Below are 25,970 nucleotides of genomic sequence, written 5' to 3' on the forward strand. Positions count from 1 at the left end.
ATTAGCATCATGGATTGGCATGTTTAATATAACAAGATTACAGTGTGCCACTGTCTACACAAAAAACATATTCTATTAAGTAACATTAATAATTAAATATTATTCAGTGTTCAATTAAAGGGACGGGCAACCTTTCAATCACACAAGAGCTACTAAATAACATCTAATCACAATAATTCAATACGTTTCTAATGGTCATAAACAAATCTGATGTTCACCAACAGCAGATTTGACACTGCATGATACATATTTGTCTTTCCATAGCTTGAGTAAGGAGAATTGTTTTATCATTTAGGAAATATTTTAGATTTGTTGAATGTGATAGTTATCAAGTGCTGTGTAACAACATCAGTACCATGGTACAAAAGTGGCCCAACTTTATGCTTTCAATGACATTTGTTCTAAAAAAAACAAAAAATAAAAACTAATTTGTTCAAATAAAATGCACAAACAATATGACCTATATGTTAAAATAATATTATATTACTCTATTTGGTATGTTGTATACATTAATAATACAATAAAATCTGAAATAATTATGCCACAAACAAACCTACAAACCCATGTTTCCTATTAAGCGTGATTACCGTAAAACTATGGTAATAGTTGATAGTTTGTCTAACAAAAAGCCTTCTAACCTGATTGTAGTTGCACAAACTTTCAGTTGTTTTCTGTATCACTGTTGTTGAGAATGACGGCCTGTTTCATGTAAGAGTTACTGTACATTTAGCTGTCAGGTAATTAGGTCAAGATTATTTGAAGTACCCGGATGAAACTGTGTTGTTAATTTTACTGCTATCTGAGAATAATATACCTTGAAATGTCATAACTGAACAAAAAGCATCAATTATTCCAGAGAGCTCTGTAACAATTGCCTTTATAATGGTTCACTGGGTGATTTGCATTGAAAAACTTTACTTATTTCAAACTTCTAGGAATTTCTTTCTTCTGTTGAACATAAAAGAAGATATTTTGTAGAAAAATTAAAACCTGTAGCCATTGACTTCCATAGTATTTGTTTTTCTACAATGGAAGTCAATGGTTACAGGTTTTCATCTTTTTCATCTTCTTTTCAACAGAAGAAAGAAAGTCATAATGGTTTGGAACCATGTAATGGAGAGTAAAAAGTGAATTCATAGTTGAGAGAACTGCCCCTTTAAATGCTTCTCACTGGGTTTCAAAGTGCTGTTTAATGGTCAATTTAAACAACTTAACCAGTGAAACTCAATCACTCAGGTCTGTCATCATTTGAGCTTTGCTATTTTATTAAACTGAGCTGATAAATTTTAAAACGACTAATGCTGTTTTGCTTCACTCTTAGTATTTTTACTGATGTATATTATACTCCGTAGGATTTCATTGTTTATCAGCTTGACATTGTTTATCATCAGTCACATCCCCGTAAGCTGAGTGATTTAATCAAAGGCGATTTCAATGAGCATTTTATAAGTAAAACTGGTTTTGTAATCAGTAGTATGTCTCTGTTCTTTCAGATCGAACAGAATTTACTGCGCAGTGCCATAGTTCACTAAAAATCCAGACAATATAATTGTGAGAAAATAAAATTGTAGATGATCATTATGCGACAGCAGTTTGTGAAGCTTCTCCATAAACTATGACTTTGTGTAGTAAATATTGCTGTTTGTTGTGCAATCTTAGGGCACCTCATGATTTGATTTAATTTGATTAGGATTCAGAGTGATGCGATACAATTAGAAAACGATTATCAATGCATCTGTTGTTTTAATACAGATTTAGTTTTTTTTTCACTATTTTTTTTCCTAGACTTTTAAAGCAAAGTAACTTTAATAACCCATATTGACTTCTAAGGTGCTAGTTATGAACTGATGGAGGTGATTTGGCATGTTGACAACTAAATTACAAAAAGCTAACAGTAAATGAACTGCCTGTATGGCAAAATACTTGAGTTAATTATTTTCTGAACCACTGACAATATAATAATGCTCTAACCAACATTCTCCTGTTGTGTACATGAGCTATGTAATCCTACAGACAAGCACAAACAGATTTCATACAAAAATAGAGGATTCTGTAGCTCTCACAGAAAAATAATGATTGTGCACAGCATATTTTAAATGACCAAATAGTATTACAAATTCACAAATAAAATCTAAGACTTTATGACTTTGACTGAAACAAAATCATGAGTATAGGATTGTAGTGAATGGAAACATGGAGGATAGAGGCTAGTTAAAAACATGGCAAGTGAACTATTATTATTAAAATCATAGCCTTGTGGTCAGTGTTTTAATTTTTTTACAGATCTGTACAATGGATATAATATGCTGTTTTGATGGTGTTTGATATAGAGAAAATCATGATGATCATTGCAATTGTCTTGTGCTTGGTTCACACGATAGACAGAGCACTCCACCACTTGCGACTCATGGGCTGTTTTTCACCACTCAATTTTTCAGCTCGATTTGGATTGTTGACGTTCCCAGAGTAAACTCATTTGAGTGGAACTCCACATGTTTATGGCAAACTGCCTGCCCTTTAACTTAATTGAAGTAAAGCAGTTCCGTAGACTAACTTTTAAGGCTAACGGTGCTAGTCTGATTTTGCACGTCACCATCATGCATCTTTTTGTGCACATCACAGACTGTCCTGCTACTACACTTCTTTAGTGTTTTGCTTTCCATCATCATCACGTTATCAAATATCATTCAGGAATAGAAAGTTGAATTTTGAGAATCAATTCACAATTATCCAAGTTTGCATTGCAGTGTATCGTTTTTCCCCACCCCTATTAAAATTACCACATTCAAGTCAAGTTCTTAAAAAAATCTGTGATGTATACTGTAGTGTGTTTTATTAGACACATTGAATCAGTGAAGTTTATTCAGCAACTATAGAAAGTTCAAGTGATTTCTTCTTCTGGCTTTGGAAGGATATTTACTAAAGATCACGGAACAGTGCTTTTCTGACAGATTTCCCATGACTGTCACAGCTTAATCATGTTTGCAATTTTCCTTTCAGTTTATCATCCATTACTTACTCTACATTTTTTACACCTGTTTTAATAATTCCACTCGGATGTACATCACAATTCGATACACTTGGATGTATACTGTATTTCAGGGCTATTCAATTGGCGGCCCACGGGCCAAATCCGGCCCCCGAGGCACTTTGTTTCGGCCCTCCAAACAGTGTGACCAAGGCATCCTAAATAAATTTAGTTCAGTCGACAAACGGCCGCCATAGTTTTAAAGTTACGTGTGTCTGTTCAATAACAGCACAAGCTGCAGTTAAAGGCAGCACAGAGCATGAGTCATCATAAGCGAGTGGTGCGGTCAGCCGAAAACATGTTTGTAGAAAAGACTATTTGTACAATGCACTGATATCGTTAATAGGGATGCAACGATTAGCCGATTTCACTATTAACTGCGCTTTAATTTATCACTGTTTATTAATCGTAAAGTCTTCTCTAAGTCGCATTTCTGTTGCACGGAACGAAACCGCTGCAAAATGCCAAATTGCCTGTCCGCTAGTTTTAAGTTTGAAGTACACCGAAGCTAATATGCATGCACACAGGATTAACTATAGCAGCGGTCATTCCCATATCACGTCTTTTCCGCTTGCAAGTTTGTTATTTCTAAAGTAAGAATATATGACAATATGTGGGCGTCAGCGGAGCGTCGCACTTGCGTCTTTTTGGGCGCACGCAGTAGAAAACATCCCACGGTGAGTTTTGCATGCCTTTCAGTGCAATGTAAAGAAAAGATATGTTAGAAAAATTATTATTAAATCGATTATGTATGCATGAATGCAGATGAAAACGACAGTTAATCTAAATAGCTACTTACCTAATATAAAGCTTGACTTTACATTAGACGTGATAACAGTGAAACTTGATTATTCTTCAGACTATATAATCGTACAACCAAAATCTATAATTGTTGCATCCCTTATTGTTATGCAGTTTAAACATATGAATGTGTCTGAATGTAGAAGAAGCCTACTTCAGCCTACTTCACCAATGCACTGCTTTTGTTGTGCTCTGCAATACAACATTTGAATCTTTGTAAAAAAAAAAAAAAGTCTATTGTACAATGAAATAATATTATGTAGTTTCAAAATACAATATATTAACATTTTAATGTAGAAAAAGCCAACATGGGTGTCTTAAGGAGCAAAAATATACAGCATATGGCCTCTTATATGCTGTTGTGTCATCACTCATATAGCAAGTCACTCTCCGGCCCTTCGTTTGGGATACTTTTCATGAACCGGCCCCCATGACAAACTAATTAAATAGACCTGCTGTATTTCAATCATAATACACAGAACAAAGTATTGTTACTTGATGACTTAAAAATAAAAACAGTTGTTTTTAAACTGAAGTGATCAAGTATCTCTGTCAGGCAAAGATGGCAAAAAAATGTATGTCCAATGCTTATTTTGCCCAATGCAGCATGCCAAATATACCTGATTTGTTCAATGTGATGCACGAAGGAAAAATTACTTCACAACAGATTCTTTGTAAATGTAAATAGAAATGCAGCAATTTTGAGTACTCTACAGGAAAGCTTAACTTCCTAAAACTCTAAGAGACATTTTTTTTTGTGTTTGCATGGAATGATAGAGCCCAATAAACACACTGTTAAATATAGTGCAGGAAATGTAGTCGATGCTGTAGTGGATAATTGTTTCCCCCTGTGATTGTAATGCTTGTGATGTGGCTGTTGAAGACCCCGCTCTCGTTGACCACCTTGCTGGAGGCCTGAGAGGGGGAGACTCATGGGTAACTGGGGCGTGAGACTTTGTTTCCCCCCCCTTTTAGTGAAGCATTGACGCTGTCACAATTATGGTCGCCCTTAAAGTATAAAAGATGTTGGCTGGGGGGAAATCATAGGGTTATGTAAAAATAGAGTCTTGTGTGACCCAGAAAGGGGTGAGTTATTACTTGGTTAGTAATTTGGGTCTTTGGGAACAGCTTAAATTACTAACAAACTCAAAAAGCCATAGTTGGGGATGTTTGAACTGTCTATTTATGGGGATCATTTAAACTTGAGAATGTGAGGCAAGACGTTGCAGATGAATAGGTTAAAAATGAATGATAATGATTGCTGTGATCATGCGTTTGCAGTTGCTTGATTACATTAAAGAGACTGTATGTCCATGTATTATAGAATTTGTTTATATTTGCCAACAGTGAATTATTTCATTAACAGTGCACTAATTTGTAAATGATTCTAGCCCAAAAAATCTAAACGCTGGATGAAGTCACATACATTTTTTTTTATATCCAATGCTTTTACAGAGGAGATTTGAGGATTATCTTTTTATCATTCCGTAATTCAGAAAATGCTGTGTATGAATTAGGGCTGCACAATGTATAATTTGCTAACGATATCACAATATGTGTCTCCGCAATAGTCACATCGTAGGAAATGCAATGTTGAGTTGGGATTATAGTTGATCAGCAGTTGAGAATAAATGGGAATTGTGGAGTCATTGCGAACCAAAACAGAGTGAAACTTTGTCATTTGCATGTAATTCTCATAATTTTAACCAGCCCTGTAAAACCACCGAGTCGCCATTATTGGTATAGGATCCGATCATAGCGGCCGCCCGAAACATGCTTCATAATAGTTAACTTACTAACACCAGAGTACACAGAACCCGGTTTTCAACAGTGTTATTCAGACACCTCACCCCGACGAATGCCTTGTTGTAATTGTGCAGATTCCAGAAGCACTCGAACTACACAAGGCTGGGCTATAATACGGAGGTATTTTTGGCAAAAATAAACTTCAACCACTGACTTTTTACAGTTTCATCTTTGGGTAGAGAAAATAACACTAGCTCTTGCTCACACTTCCACTAATATCCAGCTGAGCATAGCATCTTCATGACACATGACTTCAGGATCTGTTTGTCTTTCCTCTTCTTATTTGTTAGTGGGTGGGACCGCAGGTTTCAATTTTCCCAGGTTCACACGCGCAACAATTGGGCAGGCCTTATTTTTCATATCGACATCATGCTGAAACAGCTAAAGACTCGTTATCAAGACGATTTATTTGAAGCGCTATGAATCAAATCTTTTATAGATGAATCAATAGTTTTAACCATTGTCCACTTTCAGATTTAAGCCTTAGCTGGATATTTCACTTTACTTAGCGCTGTGTTACACATTACATGGAAGGTCATTCTCAAAAACCCATAAAAGGGGCTCTTTAATGTGGAATAATTTTACTGAATTATAAATACAGTAAATAATGTACATTTTCATTTTACATTTAATTATGTAATCTCTGTGCCTGAAAACCATTAAGCACTCTTTATTGTATTTTTTCTTAGCTCTATTGTAACTATTGTTGCTTGCAATTTGTTGTTATTATTATTTTATACATAATTTACACCTTTAAAAAATCACCCTTTCACTCTAAATGAATGATTCCCCCCAAATAGAGCGATATAAAGCCATCTGCTGAAATTGTATTTATATTGCAATATACATGACCGAAAACTAAATATTGCAATGTCAGATGTTTCTAGTATCGTTCAGCCCTAATATAAATGAAATGAAACTGTAAAGTGTAGAATTTTGTCCCTTTAATGTTCAACAAAAGAAACTCTTTAAAGTTGCATGTTTCTTTACATTAGACTGAAAAAAATGGTTTCAAAACTTAGTTCAAAAATCTAAATTTTAATAAAAAGAAAGTGTTTTTACACTTAAAAAAGCATTTGATTGAAACTTGAAGTCAGTTGTGTTAGGCGTGCTCTTGGATTCTATGCAGAATATCTTATGATAATAGTCTTTAATGTATTTACCTTAATGTTGGTTAATTAAAGGTTTCTTGCTCCTCCTTTCATTGAAGACTGCATATTTTCACTGCTCCTCTCATTAATGGTCTCTTAAGTTTTTTGCTCCAGATATGTAGAGCGGTGCCTCTGACACAAGAAATAAACTAGTAATATGCACCCATCCCCCCTATAATTTCCTGTCTGCTTGCTATATTGTCTGTATTTAAAAAATCTAAATAACAGCGTACTGCCTTGAGAACACAAAAAGATTGCAGTAACAGTATTTAAAGCATAACTGAAAAAGTAATCATTTGTTACAAAGTAATCAAAATTTGACAGTCATGCAATATTTTTCTTAGCGATTTATATATTGCGATATAAATACAATTTTACCAGCTGACTTACTGTAAATGGCTCTATTTGGAAAGTCATTCATTTAGATTCATTGGGAGGATTTTGTAGGGCACTGAAATAAATATATCTCCATGCAAACACAATGGAGCAAATATTAAAGTGAAATAAACAATGCTTTGTGGTTTTCAGAAATTAAACAATCAAATGTAAAATAACATTGCATAGTCTTCATTATGTAAATTTATCTTTATTAATTTCCCAGTACTTGGTTATGGCTGCAAGGCCATCCACTGCGTAAAACATGGAATAGTTAGTGGTTCATTCCGCTGTGGCGACCCCTGATAAATCAGAGACTAAGCCGAAGGAAAAAAAAAATATATATATATTTATTAACCTTCTTTATTCACTATTAAAATACTTAAAAACTCTCTTAAATTCTTTCTACTTACAAGATTAAAGGTAAAAAAAGACTTGTAGACAAATACTTTGCTTCTGTCAGGAAGCATTGATTGATTGTTATGCATGTTGACATCCCATGTTTAAAAAAAAAAAAAACTAAAGTAAAGTTCTGTCAAGTTCTTTGTCAAATAAACAACAGTAAAAGAACTCTGGCTTGGGGAACTTATTTGTCTATAGTGATTATCCTGGATTAAATTTCTGGTCATGTGATCTATAGTAAGTATCTCCCATCAGCAGTGTAAAGCTTGCATGGGTGTGCTCAGATGCTCCTTTGTTGTAGTGCTAAAAGCCTGGGATAGGACAGCTTTTGTCTATTGTATGCAACGAAGCAGCATGGCATCATTGTATTATGAATTGGATGTTGTGACTGACCAGAGAAAGGAGACATCTGCACAGTTACAGTAGATATTAGTAAAGAGAACTTGACATTAGTTTCCACATCGCAGAGCTACTTCCTGCAGCATTAAGTGTCGCACTAAAAAGTGTAATAGACTACGCCATAAAGTGTCACATTTTTCTTACCACAAAGTGTGTGCACTCCCTTTAATGGTATTGATTGAAACAGATCCTAATGTACTGTGGCAAAACTTTAGAACTGGATGAAGATGTACTCTTTTCCCCATTTTGTTCTGCCCTTTTAAGCAAATAGAATAAGATGCCATGTGTCCCAGGAGACAAATTTAGTTTAACTTTTATGCTCAAATTCAAAAAGTTTCCACTCGTCGACTTTTAAGAAAAACTGACAATTCTGTCATCCTTCACTCATTCTTCTTTTATATTTAGAAGAAAGCTGAAAACATCTAACCACTGACTTCCACAGTAATTGCTTATTCTTCTGTGGAAGTCAATGGTTACAGGTTTTTAGCTTTCATCTATAACTTACTTTCTATGATGTTCTACTTGTGATGGAGTGCTCTGGTTCAAGTGTTCCACAAACGATAAAAAAGCAAAAAAAGGTAAAAGTATATGGTCACTGTTTACTTTTCTCATGCGATTGATTTTAAAAACTCTATACGTTTGGTTAAGGGAAGGTTTTAGGTCGGTGGTTTGCTGGTGTAGTAATCTAGTTGCAAGCCTTGCCTTGTTATGCACATGTACAAGATGGAATATATCTGAAATGTCATCACAATTTCTCGGCAATTCGTAACTTTTTGGTTTAGTGGCTAATTCGTACGAATTTGTACAATCTAATTCCTACATTTTAGTATGATTTGCTCATCCCCCAATGACGGTTGGGTTTAGGAGTGGGGTTAGGTGCCACACCTCCTTTTTAAAATCGTGCAATTTCGTAAAAATTAGCCACTAAACTGGCAAAACGTAAAATACTTAGATTTTCTCATGAGATCAGGCTGGAAATGTACTACCTGACAATTGTCTTGTAATTGATCCCACCTATAAGAGCAACAAATAATAACTTCTAGTTGATGATTTGGAAAAGTGGCAGAAGGTTGATTTTTCTGATGAATCATCTGTTGAACTGCATCCCAATCATCCAATAAAAATACTGCTGAACCCACATGGACCCAAGATCCTTACAGATTCTCCAAAAAAAAAAACATGGTTTGAGGTTACATTCAGTATGGGGGTGCGCGAGAGATCAGCAGAGTGGATGGCAACATGAACAGCCTGAGGTATCAAGTAGAGTTTTTTTCGATACTGGTGCTAAATCGATACTTTTAAAACGGTACCGGTGCCAAAACTGTGCCTGAACCGATACCTTTTAGCCATAAAATTAATCGACAAAAAAAAATATATTTTATCATTTATAATTGAACAATATAAATATATATTTATAATACGTTTAAAGTAAACATCAGTTCATATTTTATATATGAATTGCATTAATATATTTCTTTTCTCATTTTTTTGGTAGCATAAATGCAAGATTTGCATTATGCTTTTAACATTACATTAGCTTACTACTAACCTGTGCAAAGGCTGTCATCAAAATCAGGGAACACTTTTTTTGGGGGGGGGGGGGGGGGGGGGGTTTGGGGCTTGTGACTACTTTTACATGGACATCAGTGATCTAATGATTTGCCTTAATCTGAATAAGACAATAATATGATTCAGGTAATTACATGAGTTGCTTTTTGAATGTTACATTCATGATTCCCTACATGTTCTAGCACATACTGTAGATCAGTAACATCATTGTGTCACCAGCCTAATGTTTACTCCGCAGTTTGTGTCTGTGGTCATTTAAGATCACTGTTTACGTAGTAGACTTATGATCAGAGTATATTGTCTTAATCATAATAAAATCAGAGTATTGGTGTCCAAGGGTGTCACAATCCTCCAAATCCTCGATTCAAATACATTTTTGATTCTAAAGTCACGATTCGATTCGATTTTCGATTATGAATAATTAATTAATTAATAACTAATTAATTATTAGTAGCCTACCGTTTAAACTACCTGACTTGCATGGTCATTGTTTTACCCATAAACAAATCATACAGTAAATGAATAAAGGTAAGTTACACACACAATTACCACCTGTCAATCACTTTTTCTGCGGGACTTGTGAATAGGCAGTGATCTGTGTCGTTATAATGGCGTCAGTAAAAAAGACGCACAACCAACAGAAACCAGCCAACAGTATCTGAGGTGTTCGCTAAAATGACTAAGTACTTGTGTGAAAGTAAAAGATGGAAGCAGTCTACTGACTCGATGACTGCCTTGACCCGCTGTCTCGAGCGCATGACAATGTGTGTGCGTCTGTGTCTGTGTGTGAATGAGTGTGTGTGTGGTCATGTGATGTGCGTTTTCAGCGGTAGTGAGGAAGGAGGGCTGCTCAGAAATGCTACACGCCAGTGTGGATGTGGATCGTTGTCGTTCTAAAATGCCATTTAAAAACAAAGACATATTAGTGTAACCGTAATACGTACATAGCAGAGCTTGCAAACTGTGTTTTTTTTGTCGACAACACGAACGTTGTCAACATAACTGACTGGAAATCCAAAATACTTCCACACCGGCGACTTCATTGAAAGAGGAGAGGGTTTAAGCTCTGTCGACGGGTCTCCTGCATCTGCAGTTTAACAAGCACTTCAACAAGCATGTTTTTTCCCACTTGGCAAGCCAAGCTAACATGACATGGGGGCGAGGCAGCATCGACGATTCTATTTTTTGATTCGATAATCGAAGTTGAGCATAAATTTCGATCTATTTCGATTAAAAATCGAAATCGTGACACCCCTATTGGTGTCTATGTAAACATACTTAGATAATGTGCCAGATGATGTCACAAGCTGTCAAAGACAGTCCATTCCTCACCTTTAAGTTGATTCCATGAGCCGTCATATTTCATAAGTTTAACATGTTTCTCCCTCACATGCAACTTTTGTAAAACATCTGCTGCATGTTGGTGTGTCAGAATCCTTACTTGTAAAATATAGTCATACTTTATAATGCTTAGTTTAAGCAAATTAGATTAACGTGATCATGCGTATTGATGAAGTGAGTCACTCGCCGCATGCGCCGTACTGTGCGCTTTGCCTTTTATAAGCTAACAACAAACGCCTGACATCGCAGATATCCGTATCCCTCAAAGATGTTTAGAATGAAACATTTAGAGATAGTGTAACACAACGCTTACTTATGTGTGCCTTTAACGCACCCTTTTGTGCTTCTTAAGGGCTTCAGTGGATGCGCTGCTCAAAGCCACGGCACGGCGCGCACATGACAGTTGATCACACACCAGATGTGCACATTCGCATGTTATTTAAAATGAAACTATTCAGATGGCGCTCTGTGGCATTGCAGAAATATAAACAGTCATGAGTCGTGCCTGGGCGTCGCAGACAGCCGCTGACTTGCGAATTCATGGTACTGTGCACCGCTGAGCGACGCCTCTGGTGCGCGCACTGCTTTACGTTCTTGTTGCAGCACTGAAATTTGGCACCGAAATTCATATGCTGATTTGAACCGGTGCATACCAGTTCCAAAGGTTCCGGTACCATAATTGCACCGGCTTTCTGTAGTCAACCCTAGTATCAAGACATTTGTGCTGTCCATTACTTTACAAAACACAGGAGAGGTCAAAATCTGCAGCAGGATAGCGCTCCTACTCATACTTCAGCCTCCACTTTAAAGTTTCTAAAAAGCAAAGAAGGGCAAGGTGATCCAGGATTGGCCAGCCCAGTCACCAGATATGAATATTATTGAGCATGTCCTGAATAAGATGAAGGAAGAGGCATTAAAAATGAATCCAAATAATCCTGATGAACTCTGGGAGGTCTGGAAGAATGCTTTTCCAGATCCCTTTTTAATAAGTTATTTGAAAAAAATTCAGAGAAATACCCAATATTCATTCTTCTTCCACTGCACCATGACTTTATAATCTATACTGCACATTATTTTTTGTTAAGTGACAAGACTTTTTTTCTTTTTTCCTAATTAAATAATAAAAAATTAGGCATGATCTTATTTTATTTAGGTAAAATAGGCCCGTATAAGATTCTGACGGTATGATAACCTTGGAAAAAAATATCACAGTTTCACAGAATTGTGATTACTGCTCTAAAATATGTTTTTTTTAAATGTCTTGGTATAAAACAACAACTTTTAACGCTTGAACACAAAATATTTTATTTAAAATATTTTGGAACCTTAAATGAATCATTGACTTCTGCTGATGTTATTCTAACGTGACATAGCGCATATGAGATAAATTACGTCAGTACGTTATAAACGATTATGATCTATTACTGGACTGGTACCAAATTGTTTCTGTCTGCATCGCGGTGCACCAAAGAAACAATTAATTTTGACACCCCTACCTTGAAAATGGTTATCCTCCCATGCCTACTTCTTATACCAAATGATCAACTATAAGTCAAGTTAGTATTGCTTGTTCTTAAAACTTGAATAGGCCATGTACAACAAAACTTATTTTGGTGTCATATTTTAGATTTGCAAAAATATATTCAGTAGATTCTATATTCAACAGCTTCTAGTAGATTTGTCATCTGAAACATGCAAAGAAATGTACTTCGATCAATACATATTATGTTTTGCGAAAATATAGGAGGAGGCACATATTTTTCCATTGAGTTAGGTTGCCAGTTGGTGCAAGCATCACTGCAGCCCATAAACATCCAAGTGGGAGGGATAACACCGCAAGTAGGCTGGGTGATCTCAAATTGAGAGGACCAAATGCCACAAGTAGGCTGGGTTTTGGGTTGGTGTGAAGTAGCTATAGTAGACATTATTAAAATACAATAGGTTACTATAAGGTTAGGTTTAGGGCTGGGGTATGTGTAAACATTCATGAAAGCAATAGGTTGCACTCTGTAACATGTTCAAGACATTAATCAAATGAAAACTCCAGGAGGTTTGTACAGCCCTTTATAATATGAGCATTTATTTTACCCCAGTATATTCAATGGAGCTTCTGCGCTAGCCCGCTGATTCTGAAGGGCGCTTGCGAGCAAACGGCTTTTGTCTCGTTTTACGCTTGAGTAACCAAATGAATGCCAAAGTCTGTTTAACTGATTGTATTTGAATTGCATTACAACCGCGATGCTGTAAAAGGAACCATATAAAATGGAAAAAAAATCATAATAACAGGTCACTGGAAGTTTATCAGTATGGGAAACACATTAGCTCGGCATATACCCCGTTTGCTAATTAATTAGCTTGATGATTTTTCCATCATCAGGTGCACTCATTCCTGTTGGTGTCATCAATCTGGCAACTTGTGAATCATGTCTGATGAAGAAGGGTTAAGGTGGAAAAGAAAGATGTATATTGTATGACAATAGTTTTTCTCAAAAAGGCATCCAAAATTTGCTGCTTTATGACTGGATTCCGTGATTGCATGAAGTGTTTTTTAAATTGCGGAAATCATTTATAGGCCCTAGGCTACAGTTTGAATGGCTGTTGCTGCATGTTTTGATTGAGTTTGAGTTTTTACCATCATAAACTGCTGAGAAGGAAGCCAAATCCTCTAAACCTTGATAAAACTTGCACTTATTGCCATTTCTACTTCCCCTTTTATATTGTTATGATTGTTTTCTCTGGCCAAACTCCTGAATGTCAAAGACAAACATCAAATCCTGTGTAGTACAGTAGTTTTGTCCTGACGGTGAACATGCTTACCAGTGGAAAGAAGGGGAAATACACTGGCTGTGTTATTATTTCTCGAAACTTACCTTTGTAGATGAATAAAATAGAGGAAAAATACTGCATTCAGTGCAGAAAAGTCGTGAATCTGGTTTATAGCTCTCTCGAGTACTTTGTGAGATGACGCCAAGTATGCTTGGCTCTGTGACTCCATGAGTTCATATTCTGATATATTGCTTATTACTTTGTGTGTTTGAGAGAGAAAGTAAAAGGAAAGTGCTTGCTTTTTCAATCCCCTTCTCAGAAATCACATGTTTCCCAGGGTCTTCATGTTTTATTTTGTTTTTAGGTTTTTTGCAGAAGAGAGAGAAAATATTTTAAAAGCAATGTCATCTATGTTCTTTAAACTTTAAATGTCAAGATTAGACCGTGGAAGTGGTGTTTATGTGATTTGTTTCAGAACATTATTTTACATTGGATAGCAAATGACAGCTAATCACAAGACAGTACCATTATTATTTTTATTATTATTATTATTAGAAATTAAAAATGGACACTGTAAAAAGTGATTAATTATTTCACTTAAAGTGAGTTGATCTATTGCCTTAATAGCAATTAATTGACTTTTTTTTTTTTTTAGTTAACCGATTGCAACTTGAAATTGCTAAGCTGACTTGACTATAATTTTTATAATTATGGCCAGAGTTTATTTGCATAATTAATAAAGCTACAAGTTTACTTGCTTTTTAAAGTAAGCTCAACTAATCTCTTAAAAAAAACAAGCTTACTCACTTGTTTTAAGCAGTCAACTAATTGCTTTTAAAAGTGTAGTTAGAATTGAACATTCATAATGTATAATGTGTATAAATACAAAAATAATATTTTATGATGTTTTATTAATTGGTGTTATTATAACATTATTTCAGTGCTTTTTTTTTTTTTAATGCTTTATGCTGAGTTCAAACTGCACAATTTTCAAAATAGTCATGTCACAGGTGTTTCCATGCTGCAAGACTGTCTGAACTAGTGTATCGTCGCTGTTGTGTTTACACTGACTGCAAGATAGATCAGCAACGGGGGGTTTCACGTTGCATGACTTTAAAATAGGAAGGATAGCTGACAACTTTCTCAGTCCGCAAATTACATCTCACAACCAAACACATGCGATAAGTGACAGGAAACAACGTGTGGTCACATAGTATATCTTTTGTTATTAACTACATAATAGGAAAGAAATCTTAGTAGGGTAAAAAATGTACTTATTTTGCTCACCAGGTTTTCTACTCAGCATTTTTCTTTTTCCACCCGGTTGTGGTATTGCTTAGATGACACATCAAATAGACACAGGTGCTTCTGTTGAATTTCCACTAAATTTCCTCTATTTCTTGGGTCCAAATAGACCAAAAAGAAGCCTTAAACTTCCTACCCAATTTTCCGCTGGCTGGCAGATTTCCATACAAGTGGATGCTGCTCTCTCATTGGCTATAGGTAATTGCCGATGTTATTTTCAATAATAACACATTTCACACGGCATGATTTTGAATTGCTGACAGGCCGCATCTTTGATAGTTCACACTGTGTAATTGTTATTTGCGAGAACGAGAATCAATTTGCCTGTGATTTTCAATCTATTTGTCATCGCTTACTCAAAACCTGTCAAAATTGGGGCTAAAATCATGCTGTCTGACATTAGTATGGGACCAATTTTCGCTTTTCATTTTTCAGCTATGTAACATATTGACTGTTTATTATTATTTTAAAAAACACATATATTGTGGTCACGCTTTATTCTGCATAACTGTATTCTACTCGATCCCATAGCTAAACCTAATATCTACATCAGCTACTCAAATAGAAAAGAAGTAAATTAGAAGTTTGAGGCAGTTGAAGTTGTGGTTAATTGTTAAAAGATGTTTCAAATATAATAATGTCACATTAAACACTATATGAAACAGATATTTTGCATTATACAGTATGCTTAATACCAGAAAATACAAAATATGACTTTAGGATTTTTACTCAACCAATGAGTTGACAATTCCTTCCATTTATGTAAAAACAAAGATCTATTTTAAAAAAAAAGTAATCTGAGTTTATTATTGATTATCTTTTTTGTGAAAATGTAAGTCAAGACCCACACTTGGAATTTGCCATTGCTGCGCCACTCAGGGAGCAGTTGGGGGATTGGTGCCTTGCTCAAGGAACTCCAGCCGTGGTATTAAGGGTGGTGAGACCATTAATCCCTGCCCCCACCTTCAATCCTTGCCAGTGCCAGGACTCGAACTTGCAACCTTTCGATCGCAAGTTCAACTCTACCATTAGGCCATGGCTTACCTAGTATGGAACTGTGTGATGTTATATCTTCAGAAAGTCCTACCAGAAACTACATTTTTAAAGCTCAGGCATGTAATTCACAAAATCTGTTTTAAAAAGTCTATGCTTAATGAACTGTTACTGAATAACATGAGTAGAAGTAGATAATGTTAACAATAATGTGCATAATGATTAAAGGCCTCTTTAATGACTAAAACGTTATGACTCATAGAGCATATTTGCCTTCAGCTGGCACACCGGTGCTAATTACAGTATATAGTCATATTCTGTGACACTACTGTATATATCACTCTCCCTGTAAACACAAACCACTGCAATATTTAGCAGTATTGTTCTCGGAATTACAGTTATTTTCTGTTTATAGCATTACTTTTACTTTGCTGTCGCTTTACTTAGAGGTGTCACACTGTTATAAAAAATATATATTCATATAATGGCATAAATGGTCTCAAAAACTGCAAAATATTCAACAACAGCATTAATAATATTAATAATAATAATAATAATAATGATAATAATAAAAATAATATTAAATGTTATTTGAGCTCTAAATCAACCCATCAGAATGAGTTCTGGAGAGTCATGTGACATGATGTAGAACATATTGATAGCAGATATTTTTCACACTAATGATATTTAGATGGACATTACTTTAGTGCAGTTTGCACTGTCAGTTTACTTAATTATATTTTTGCTCTAAATCACAGTTCTACCATTTATTTTCAAATATGTTTATTTTATTTTCAACATTTGAGGTATACTATCTGCTGTTGCTTTCAGTATGGCAATAAATGGCATGTAAAATGATATTCAAATTCACATGGTAGTATTTAACACTGAATAAAGCACAGAATCAGTACCTGAGGTGATCATTGTCATAGTTTATGGCTGTCGTTCAGTTGTGAGAAATAGAAATCAGTTGTAAAATAGAAATTTTAGGTCATGCTTTGTAGAGCTGCACGATTCTGGCAAAAATGTGAATGACATTTTTTTGCCTTAAAATGAAGATTGCGGTTTTCTCAAGATTCTGTAAATGTAAAATAAAGGTTAATATGATTAGCCTATAATTATTGCCAATTTTCAAACATATGGTAAAAGAACAATAATAATATTAAAGCTGCAAGCAGCGATGATAGGGACCTCGCACCCGGGCTCACCGCCGCCGGTGGCCTCCGGATGACAAAGAACAGCGAACAATAATAACTTAAGCCGATATATAAAAAGAACCAGAGAAAATCACAGATTTATGCCTAACTTTCTCCTGTCAGCAGGTGGCGCTATGACTGTGTCTCAATATTGGCATGTAGATGTGTTCAGGAGAGGATTTTACTAAACCATGTGAAGTTTCAGGCTGATCAGACATTGTGGGGCTGAGTTGTAAGCCAAACTACTATCTGCCAGCAGGTGGCGCTATGACAGACTCAATATTATTATGTAGATGTGTTCAGGAGAGGACTTATATCAACCATGTGAAGTTTCAGGCAGGTCGGACATTGTGTGGTTGAGTTATAAGGACTTTCTGTTCCATGGCGAAGCGTTGAGGTTTGTCATGCCGCCACAGACACGCCCCTCGGTGAAAACTCTAGATCTTTACAATATATCATCGCTAGAACTTTCAGATAACACCACCCAGTTTTGGTGCTGATACGATAAAATATGTGGGAGGAGTTTGTTACTCCGTAAATCATGTAATTTCCTGTGGCCAGCAGGTGGCGTTATAACTGTATCTGGATATTGGCATGTAAACGTGTTCTGGTATGGACTCTTATTAAACATGTGAATTTTGAGGCAGATTGGATAATGCATGCCTGAGATATAATGACTTCCGGTTTTGTGGCGAATCATCAAAGTTTGCGAGGCCGCCACAGACACGCCCATCGACAAAAACTCTAAAGCTTCGCAATTTAACATCGCCAAGGCCTTTTGATGACAAAACCCAATTTTGGTGTCGATCGGATAAAATCCCTAGGAGGAGTTCGTTAAGATACAACGCCTGGAAATGGCAAAAATGCCACTTATTTGCCGCAGGAAGTTAAAAATATCCGACTTCCTGTTGGGTTTGAGTTATGGCTCCAAGAGACTTTTTTGTATGTTTTGGCGTGTTTGAGGTGTGTGTCAATTTTCGTGCATGTGTGTGATTCGTAGATCAGGGGCTCGTCCGTTTAATTATTATAGGTGGCGCTGTCGAGTCATTTTGCCACGCCCACTTCAATATTGTTATGGGGATGTGTTCAGGAGAGGACTTTTATCAACTATGTGAAGTTTCAGGAAGATCGGACTTTGTGTGGTTGAGTTATAAGGACTTCCTGTTCCATGGCGAAGCGTTGAGGTTTGTCATGCCGCCACGGACACGCCCCTCTGCGAAAACTCTAGATCTTCACAATATATCATCGCTAGAGCTTTCAGATGACACCACCCAAATTTGGTGCTGATACGAAAAAATTTGTAGGAGGAGTTTGTTACAGTGTAATACATGTCATTTCCTGTAGCCAGTAGGTGGCGCTATAACTGTATCTGGATATCGGCATGTAAACGTGTTCAGGTCAGGACTCTTATCAAACGTGCAAATTTTGAGGCAGATCGGATAATGCATGCCCGAGTTATAACGACTTCCTGTTTTGTGGCGAATCGTCAAAGTTTGCGAGGCCGCCATGGACACGCCCATCGACGAAAACTCTAAAGCTTCGCAATTTAACATCGCCAAGGCCTTTAGATGACAAAACTCAATTTTGGTGTCGATCGGATAAAATCCCTAGGAGGAGTTCGTTAAAATACAACGCCTGGAAATGGCAAAAACGCCACTTTTTCGCCGCAGGAAGTTAAAAATATCCGACTTCCTGTTGGGTTTGAGATATGGCTCCAAGAGACTTTTTCGTATGTTTTGGCATGTTTGAGGTGTGTGCCGATTTTCTTGCATGTGCGTGATTCGTGGATCGGGGGCTTGTCCGGTTAATTTTTCTAGGTGGCGCTGTCGAGTCATTTTGCCACGCCCATTTCCAAAACCAAAAACAAACGTAAATTTTCGCCACTTCTGAGGTGTGTGCAAAGTTTCGTGAGTTTTCGGGCATGGTAAGGCCCTCAAAATCGCGATTCATTCCGGAAAAGAATAATAATAATTAAAGCTGCAAGCAGCGATGATAGGGACCTCGCACCCGGGCTCACCGCCGCCTGGTGGCCTCAGGATGACAGAAAACAGTGAACAATAATAATTTAAGGCGATATATATAAAGAACCTGAGAAAAATCACACATTTATGCCAAACTTCCTCCTATCAGCAGGTGGCGCTATAACTGTGACTCAAGATTGGCATGTAGATGCCTTCAATAGAGAAATCTTATCAACCATGTGAAGTTTCAGGCAGATCAGACATTGTGTGGTTGAGTTATAAGGACTTCCTGTTCCATGGCGAAGTGTTGAGGTTTGTCATGACGCCACGGACACGCCCCTCTGCGAAAACTCTAGATCTTGACAATATATCATCACTTGAGCTTTCAGATAACAACCAACCAAATTTGGTGCTGATATGAAAAAATTTGTGGGAGGAGTTTATTACTCTGTAAATCATGACATTTCCTGTGGCCAGCAGGTGGCGCTATAACTGTATCTGGATATTGGCATGTAAACGTGTTCTGGTCTGGACTCTTATTAAACATGTGAATTGAGGCAGATCGGATAATGCATGCCTGAGTTATAATGACTTCCGGTAATCGTCAAAGTTTGCGGGGCCGCCATGGACACGCCCATCGAAAAAAACTATAAAGCTTCGCAATTTATCATCGCCAAGGCCTTTAGATGACAAAACCCAATTTTGGTGTCGATAGCATAAAATCCCTAGGAGGAGTTCGTTAAGATACAACGCCTGGAAATGGCAAAAATGCCACTTATTTGCAGCAGGAAGTTAAAAATATCCGACTTCCTGTTGTGTTTGAGATATGGCTTCAAGAGACTTTTTCGTATGTTTTGGTGTGTTTGAAGTGTGTGCCAATTTTCGTGCATGTGCGTGATTCGTAGATCAGGGGCTCGTCCGTTTAATTTTTATAGGTGGCGCTGTCGAGTCATTTTGCCACGCCCACTTCAATATTGTTATGGGGATGTGTTCAGGAGAGGACTTTTATCAACCATATGAAGTTTCAGGCTGACCGGACTTTGTGTGGTTGAGTTATGAGGACTTCCTGTTCCATGGCGAAGCGTTGAGGTTTGTCATGCCGCCACGGACACGCCCCTCTCCGAAAACTCTAGATCTTCACAATATATCACCGATAGACCTTTCAGATGACACCACTCAAATTTGGTGCTGATACCATAAAATTTGTGGGAGGAGTTTGTTACAGTGTAAAACATGTCATTTCCTGTGGCCAGCAGGTGGCGCTATAACTATATCTGGATATCGGCATGTAAACGTGTTCAGGTCAGGACGCTTATCAAGCGTGTGAGTTTTGAGGCAAATCGGATAATGCATGCCTGAGTTATAACGACTTCCTCTTTTGTGGCGAATCATCAAAGTTTGCGAGGCCGCCACGGACACGCCCATCTATGAAAACTCTAAAGCTTCGCAATTTAACATCGCCAAGGCCTTTAGATGACAAAACCCAATTTTGGTGTCGATGGGATAAAATCCCTAGGAGGAGTTCGTTAAAATACAACGCCTGGAAATGGCAAAAACGCAACTTTTTCGCCGCAGGAAGTTAAAAATATCCGACTTCCTGTTGGGTTTGAGATATGGCTCCAAGAGACTTTTTCGTATGGTTTGGCATGTTTGAGGTGTGTGCCAATTTTCGTGCATGTGCGTGATTCGTGTATCGGGGGCTCGTCCGTTTAATTTTTCTAGGTGGCGCTGTCGAGTCATTTTGCCACGCCCACTTCCGAGACCCATATCAACCTGCTATTTACACCGTGTTTGGTGTGTGTGCAAATTTTCATGAGTTTTCGGGCATGTTTAGACCCTCAAAAGTGCCCCGATAGGGGGCGGAATAATAATAATAATAATAATAATAATAATAATAATAATAATAATAAAAAACGGAGCAATTCCAATAGGGCCTACGCACCGTTTCGGTGCTCGGTCCCTAATTAGGCCTATAGGTATACTGTTGCTTAAAATGCTAAATTTTGTACAGTCATTATGGTGGACTTGAACAGATTTTTAATGTCCTGTTTGTTAATTCACAGTAAAAAGATGAAAGAATATAACTGTTCTTAATTCTGAAGTTGATTTATTTTGTTTAAGACATGTGCTTGTCATCTGCCATTGACAACATTATTATACCATTTGTTTTCACTGGTAAAATTCGAATTTTGTCATTTTCAGATTCCTTGCATTATATTTAACATTATATATAGGCTAGGGTTGTTATACTCTGACACATTAATTAGTAAACATTTATTTTCATGCACAATACTGTTCGCTATGAAAGAAAAAAATATATCAAATGCTTGTCTTAATCATAACTCTAAAATGCCATATGATCATTTAAATGTGCACACAGGTTTCATTTTCACTTCCTAGTGCGGCTCATGGCCGCCGTCAACACATACATGCAAATCAAACCTCCTGCACGGCCCTCAAACGATCGCTCTGTGCAACAAACCAAACGTTATTTACAAATTCATTACCTGTTATTCACAGCCTTTGCAGCTTCTGTTCATTAAAGTAGGTGTCATAGACGGGCACACGCGCATTCTCGGAAGTAAACAAACAGCTTGCGGTCAGCTCACGTGTTATTTTGCGGCCGCGAATAAATCCTAACATGAAGACAGAAATGACATTTTTGGGTGAACTATACCTTATAAATACTAGGGGTGTCAAAATTAATCGTTTCTTCGGTGCACCGCAATGCAGCAGCAGACAATTTGGTATCGGTTCAGTAATAACCATAACCAGTTATTACTGATGTCATTTACCTTATATGCGCTCTGTCGCGAGGGAGAGGAGCGCGAGTATTTACAACGCTCTAACTACTTAAAACTCATAAACTGTGCACAATTTCACTGTGTGTGTTTACTGGATCAGTCTTTCACTGACATTAACAGCAAAAGCCCCTATTTCACTGAGATCGAGAGAATAAAAGTACTCCATTTCTTTCTCTCTCTCTCTCTCTATCTCTCTCTCTCTCTCACACACACACACACACACACACACACAGTGGCCCATTTGACCTGCTGGCGTGACTTTTCTTCTCCTCTCAGCTGTTTTACAGCGTTACTTCTGGATACAGAAATGAGCGCGTGTCTGCAGAGTTTTTTCCACCATGTCTATCATGCATCAGCTGTGATCGCCACTGCCGCCTGCCGCTTATCAGTATCACTCATCTGTGAGGAGCGCAGCGCGCAAGAGCCAATTGCAACCGTTTTTGTTGAGGGTGCGACCAATCACAGAGGTGTAAGAGAACTAGAAAAGGATCAGAAAGTGAGCTGGATATTTATATTTTTTATATTATTTGCTAAATGCTCGTGTTGTTTTAAGGTACAGTTTATATTTCTGACTGTTTGTATTAAATGGCAAAATTGTATTAAAAATAGTTTATAAATATAAATATATTCATACATTTTAATACAAGAACTGCTGCTGTGAAGAAAATATAAAACTGTGTATGAAAAGCACCGTCAATGCACCGTGATGCACCGAAATATCAAATTGATCCTAATCGATGGCATGATAATCGTAACCGAACCGTGAGACTAGTGTAGGTTCACAGCTGTAATAAATACAGTATGTGACATTTTTAACGCCATTTGAAGTTGTCAGTCAATGTTGCTGTGAAGACTTATGCAACTGTCTTGCTTCTCTCCTGACCCTGAGAGTATAGTTGGCTGAATCGTAGAAAAGGCTGAACATATATCTGAAATGTGCAACAAGATATGCACAAAGGGTTTTCAATACATTAGCAAAAAATGTAGACCACACCGTTTAGGGGAGTTATCATCTGAAATGTACCACAAAACGAATCTGGAGTAACATATTTTAGGTTTTGCAATAAAGTAGGTTGAGGCATGTATTTCCAATGAGCCTGAGCTCTAATTACCTTTACTTCACCAACAGTAACCAAATATGTGTCTTGTTTTAATAATGTAGTATAATTAAACTCTGTAATCAGAAAGATTAACTGTATGACGTCATTATTTAAAGTGACATTATCATTCATGGAACTGAAACATGTCAAACAGACCAGAGTACCTTCAGACTGAAAGCTACAGCTATGTTTACAAGCATTTCCACTTTTATATCAGCAAGGGAATGGACATCATCTGCTAAATATTTTTTAACAAAGTGAATAAATTCACAAAGTAAACTGCTCACTTTCTGCCTCAGCACTGATTTTCATGTCTCTCAGACTTTTGATGTTTGTTTCCTCTCTTTTACAGAGCTGCAATCATGGGGAAAGGATGCATCGCCGCCACCAAATACTTCCTGTTCTTGTTCAACCTCCTCTTCTTTGTAAGTGCAAACACTCCTACACCTTTATTGAGTGTCTCAGCAGGGACTCTGCTCATTAGCCATGTGGCTCCCTGTCATTAGCCATAGCCTTTAGGTCTACTGTGAACTAATCTAGGCTGAAAGAGAGGTTACTATTAAGAGATGTCATGAGGTAAAGTGAAGCCTTTTGAGAAAAAAAAAAGAAAATAAAATTATTATAGATGTGTGTGTTTGTGAGCATTTTTAACCATTTGTTCTAGCAAACAAGTATGTACAGTATTTTGCTACTTTTTTAACTTTAAGGCATATGAACAAGTAAATACACTGTGCTAATATTCATATATTTGTTCAGTTCTTGTCAGTTGTCAAGTATGCATAAACCGCATTGTTAAAAAAAAAATTACTTAGAGTTGTGTGTGTGTGGTTTTCTCCATGTATGGGAAAATATAAAATTGGTTTAGTAACTTTTGAGGTTGATTAATATTTGTATAATATATTTTTTCTTCATAAAAATCTTTGGAATACAGGTTTATTGAATAATAAAGTTTAATGAGAGATTTGAAGATAGAGTTTTTAGATTTGAGAGTAAGAAAAATAAGTTTAGTCATATAATAAATGTACCTTTCAGAGGTTTCTTTTTTAACTGCTATTTTGTATTGTCTGACAGTATTTCATATTTTATAACTCTTTTAAAAATGTCTAACAACTAAATAATATAAGATATTTAACATATAAATGATCTAAAATATCTAAATATTGTCAATGAAAATTACATCAGTAAGCATTTACTTGTATTTGTACATTTAAGTTAGGCAAAAACAAAAACAACCAGTACTGGTGAAATTTTGGAAATTGTTTTTAAGGCACTTTGTAAGGAAATTGTTTAAACCTGGTGAGGAAGCAAGACCCATTTAAACAACCTTGGTTTGACATGTTGTGCCTTTTAATATGAAGGGTCAAAGGCTAATGAAAACTGTGTGTCTCTGTCTGATTTACCCTTTTGAAGACCCTTTAATTGTACAGTGGCCTAGTGTTTTACTACTTCCTCCAGAGTAGTGTAGAGAACAGCCTTCAGTTGAGCAAACCACAGACGCCAGACTGATACAAGAAAACTGAGGAAATTAAACTTTTCTGATCCAGTTCATTTAGAGGACACATTGGACCCATTAGTTTTGAACTTTAGGGCCAGAATGCATTAGAATTTAGTCTGTGGAGCTTCTCTCTGTCTTCAGAAGCACCTGGGGGGTAACCCCTGCCCTTAGTTACTGTTGCCAAAAAAAGTGAAAACTTGGGGTGTAACAATACACCAATGCCTCTGTGCGATTAGGTTAATGGTCAAACTGTAATTGTAGGTGTTAATGTGAATGCTGTCATTTCTACTCATTCATGACTGTATTTGACAGCAGCAAAGATGAATTTGTGCATGCTCAGAGAGAATTTTTTTTTTTTTTTTTTGCTAAGGAGAATTACAACTAGGGTCACTAGGGCTGAGGAGATGCCGCCTGTCAGTGACAAGTTAGTTGTTTGTTATAGTTTCTCATCAAACACATCCTCCGCTTTCTTGCTGCTCTGTTTAGTATACAAGAAGTCTTTAGTTTTGACTAGCATTCTCATATTGTTGGGCCACTAGCGTTACCGTGCTTCTCATTTGCTCTCACAGACTCACCAGCGTCACATTGAGTTTGTGTTTACACTGCTTTTTATTTTAAAATTTAGAACTTTTGCTGCGTTTATACTCTACATGGTTCACTCTAAAACAGACTTTTGCAAACGCAGCAAAACCGTTTTATTTACTGATTTTATAAAACAAAGTTGTTTTGTTTTCATTTCTGTTTTGTTTCATTTCTGTGAATAAAGACTAGCTCTCTGTTTTGTTTTCATGTCCTGTGAAAGGTGCTAGATAGGGGTTCAGTGGCTCAGTGACTCAGTGAGCAGTCTTAATGGGGTAGGAGGTGGGTGCGGGGAATGCGAGGGGGGTATCTTAGCATGTTATGAAAATATTGCGGTTCATACAATGTGGGCGTACATTTTTTTTTGGTTGGAATATCATTACACCCCTTGTGAAAATCATTCTAAGAGGTTTTTGATGCATTCTGGACACAGAAGGACCACCTCTTGTCAAAGTGGAGTTTTAAGGGTTTTGTTCACAGTAAAAGGAAAATTATTTGATCAATTACTCATCCTCATACTATTCTAGTCCCCTGAGACCTTCATTTATCTTTAGATATAAATTAAGCTATTTTAGATTAAACCCGAGAGCTCTTTGGCCCTCCATAGAGTGCAACCAGTCAAGTTACAGCAAGCCATGCTACGTTTGTTGCAGATGACAACATCCAGGATCAACAGTGTTTGATTCACATATACAGTAACTCACTTTGCTATTTACTTTAGCTAATGTTTGTGTGAAGGGACTATAATTGGTGCTAAGTCAAGTCTAGTCACATTTATTTATATAATGCTTCATACAATATATTGTATCAAATCTGCTTTACATGGATGACCTGGAAAAAAATCTAAGTCAATATTTTGGTTTATTGGACATAGTCAAAATTTCAGGCAGGTAGCAGAG

General features: G+C 36.7%; 1 protein-coding gene across 1 annotated transcript in view; it reads left to right on the forward strand.

Moving 5' to 3' along the window:
- The window catches only part of cd82b (CD82 molecule b), a 55,827-nt gene that overhangs the window by 3,940 nt on the left and 25,917 nt on the right, over positions 1-25,970 (forward strand). The window contains 1 exon segment of the mRNA NM_212663.1: positions 23,350-23,422. Within this exon segment, the coding sequence (NP_997828.1) occupies positions 23,360-23,422 (63 nt within the window). The 5' untranslated portion in view covers positions 23,350-23,359.

Source organism: Danio rerio, chromosome 18 (assembly GCF_052040795.2).
Source record: "Danio rerio strain M-AB ecotype USA chromosome 18, GRCz13ab, whole genome shotgun sequence".
Lineage (NCBI taxonomy): Eukaryota > Metazoa > Chordata > Actinopteri > Cypriniformes > Danionidae > Danio > Danio rerio.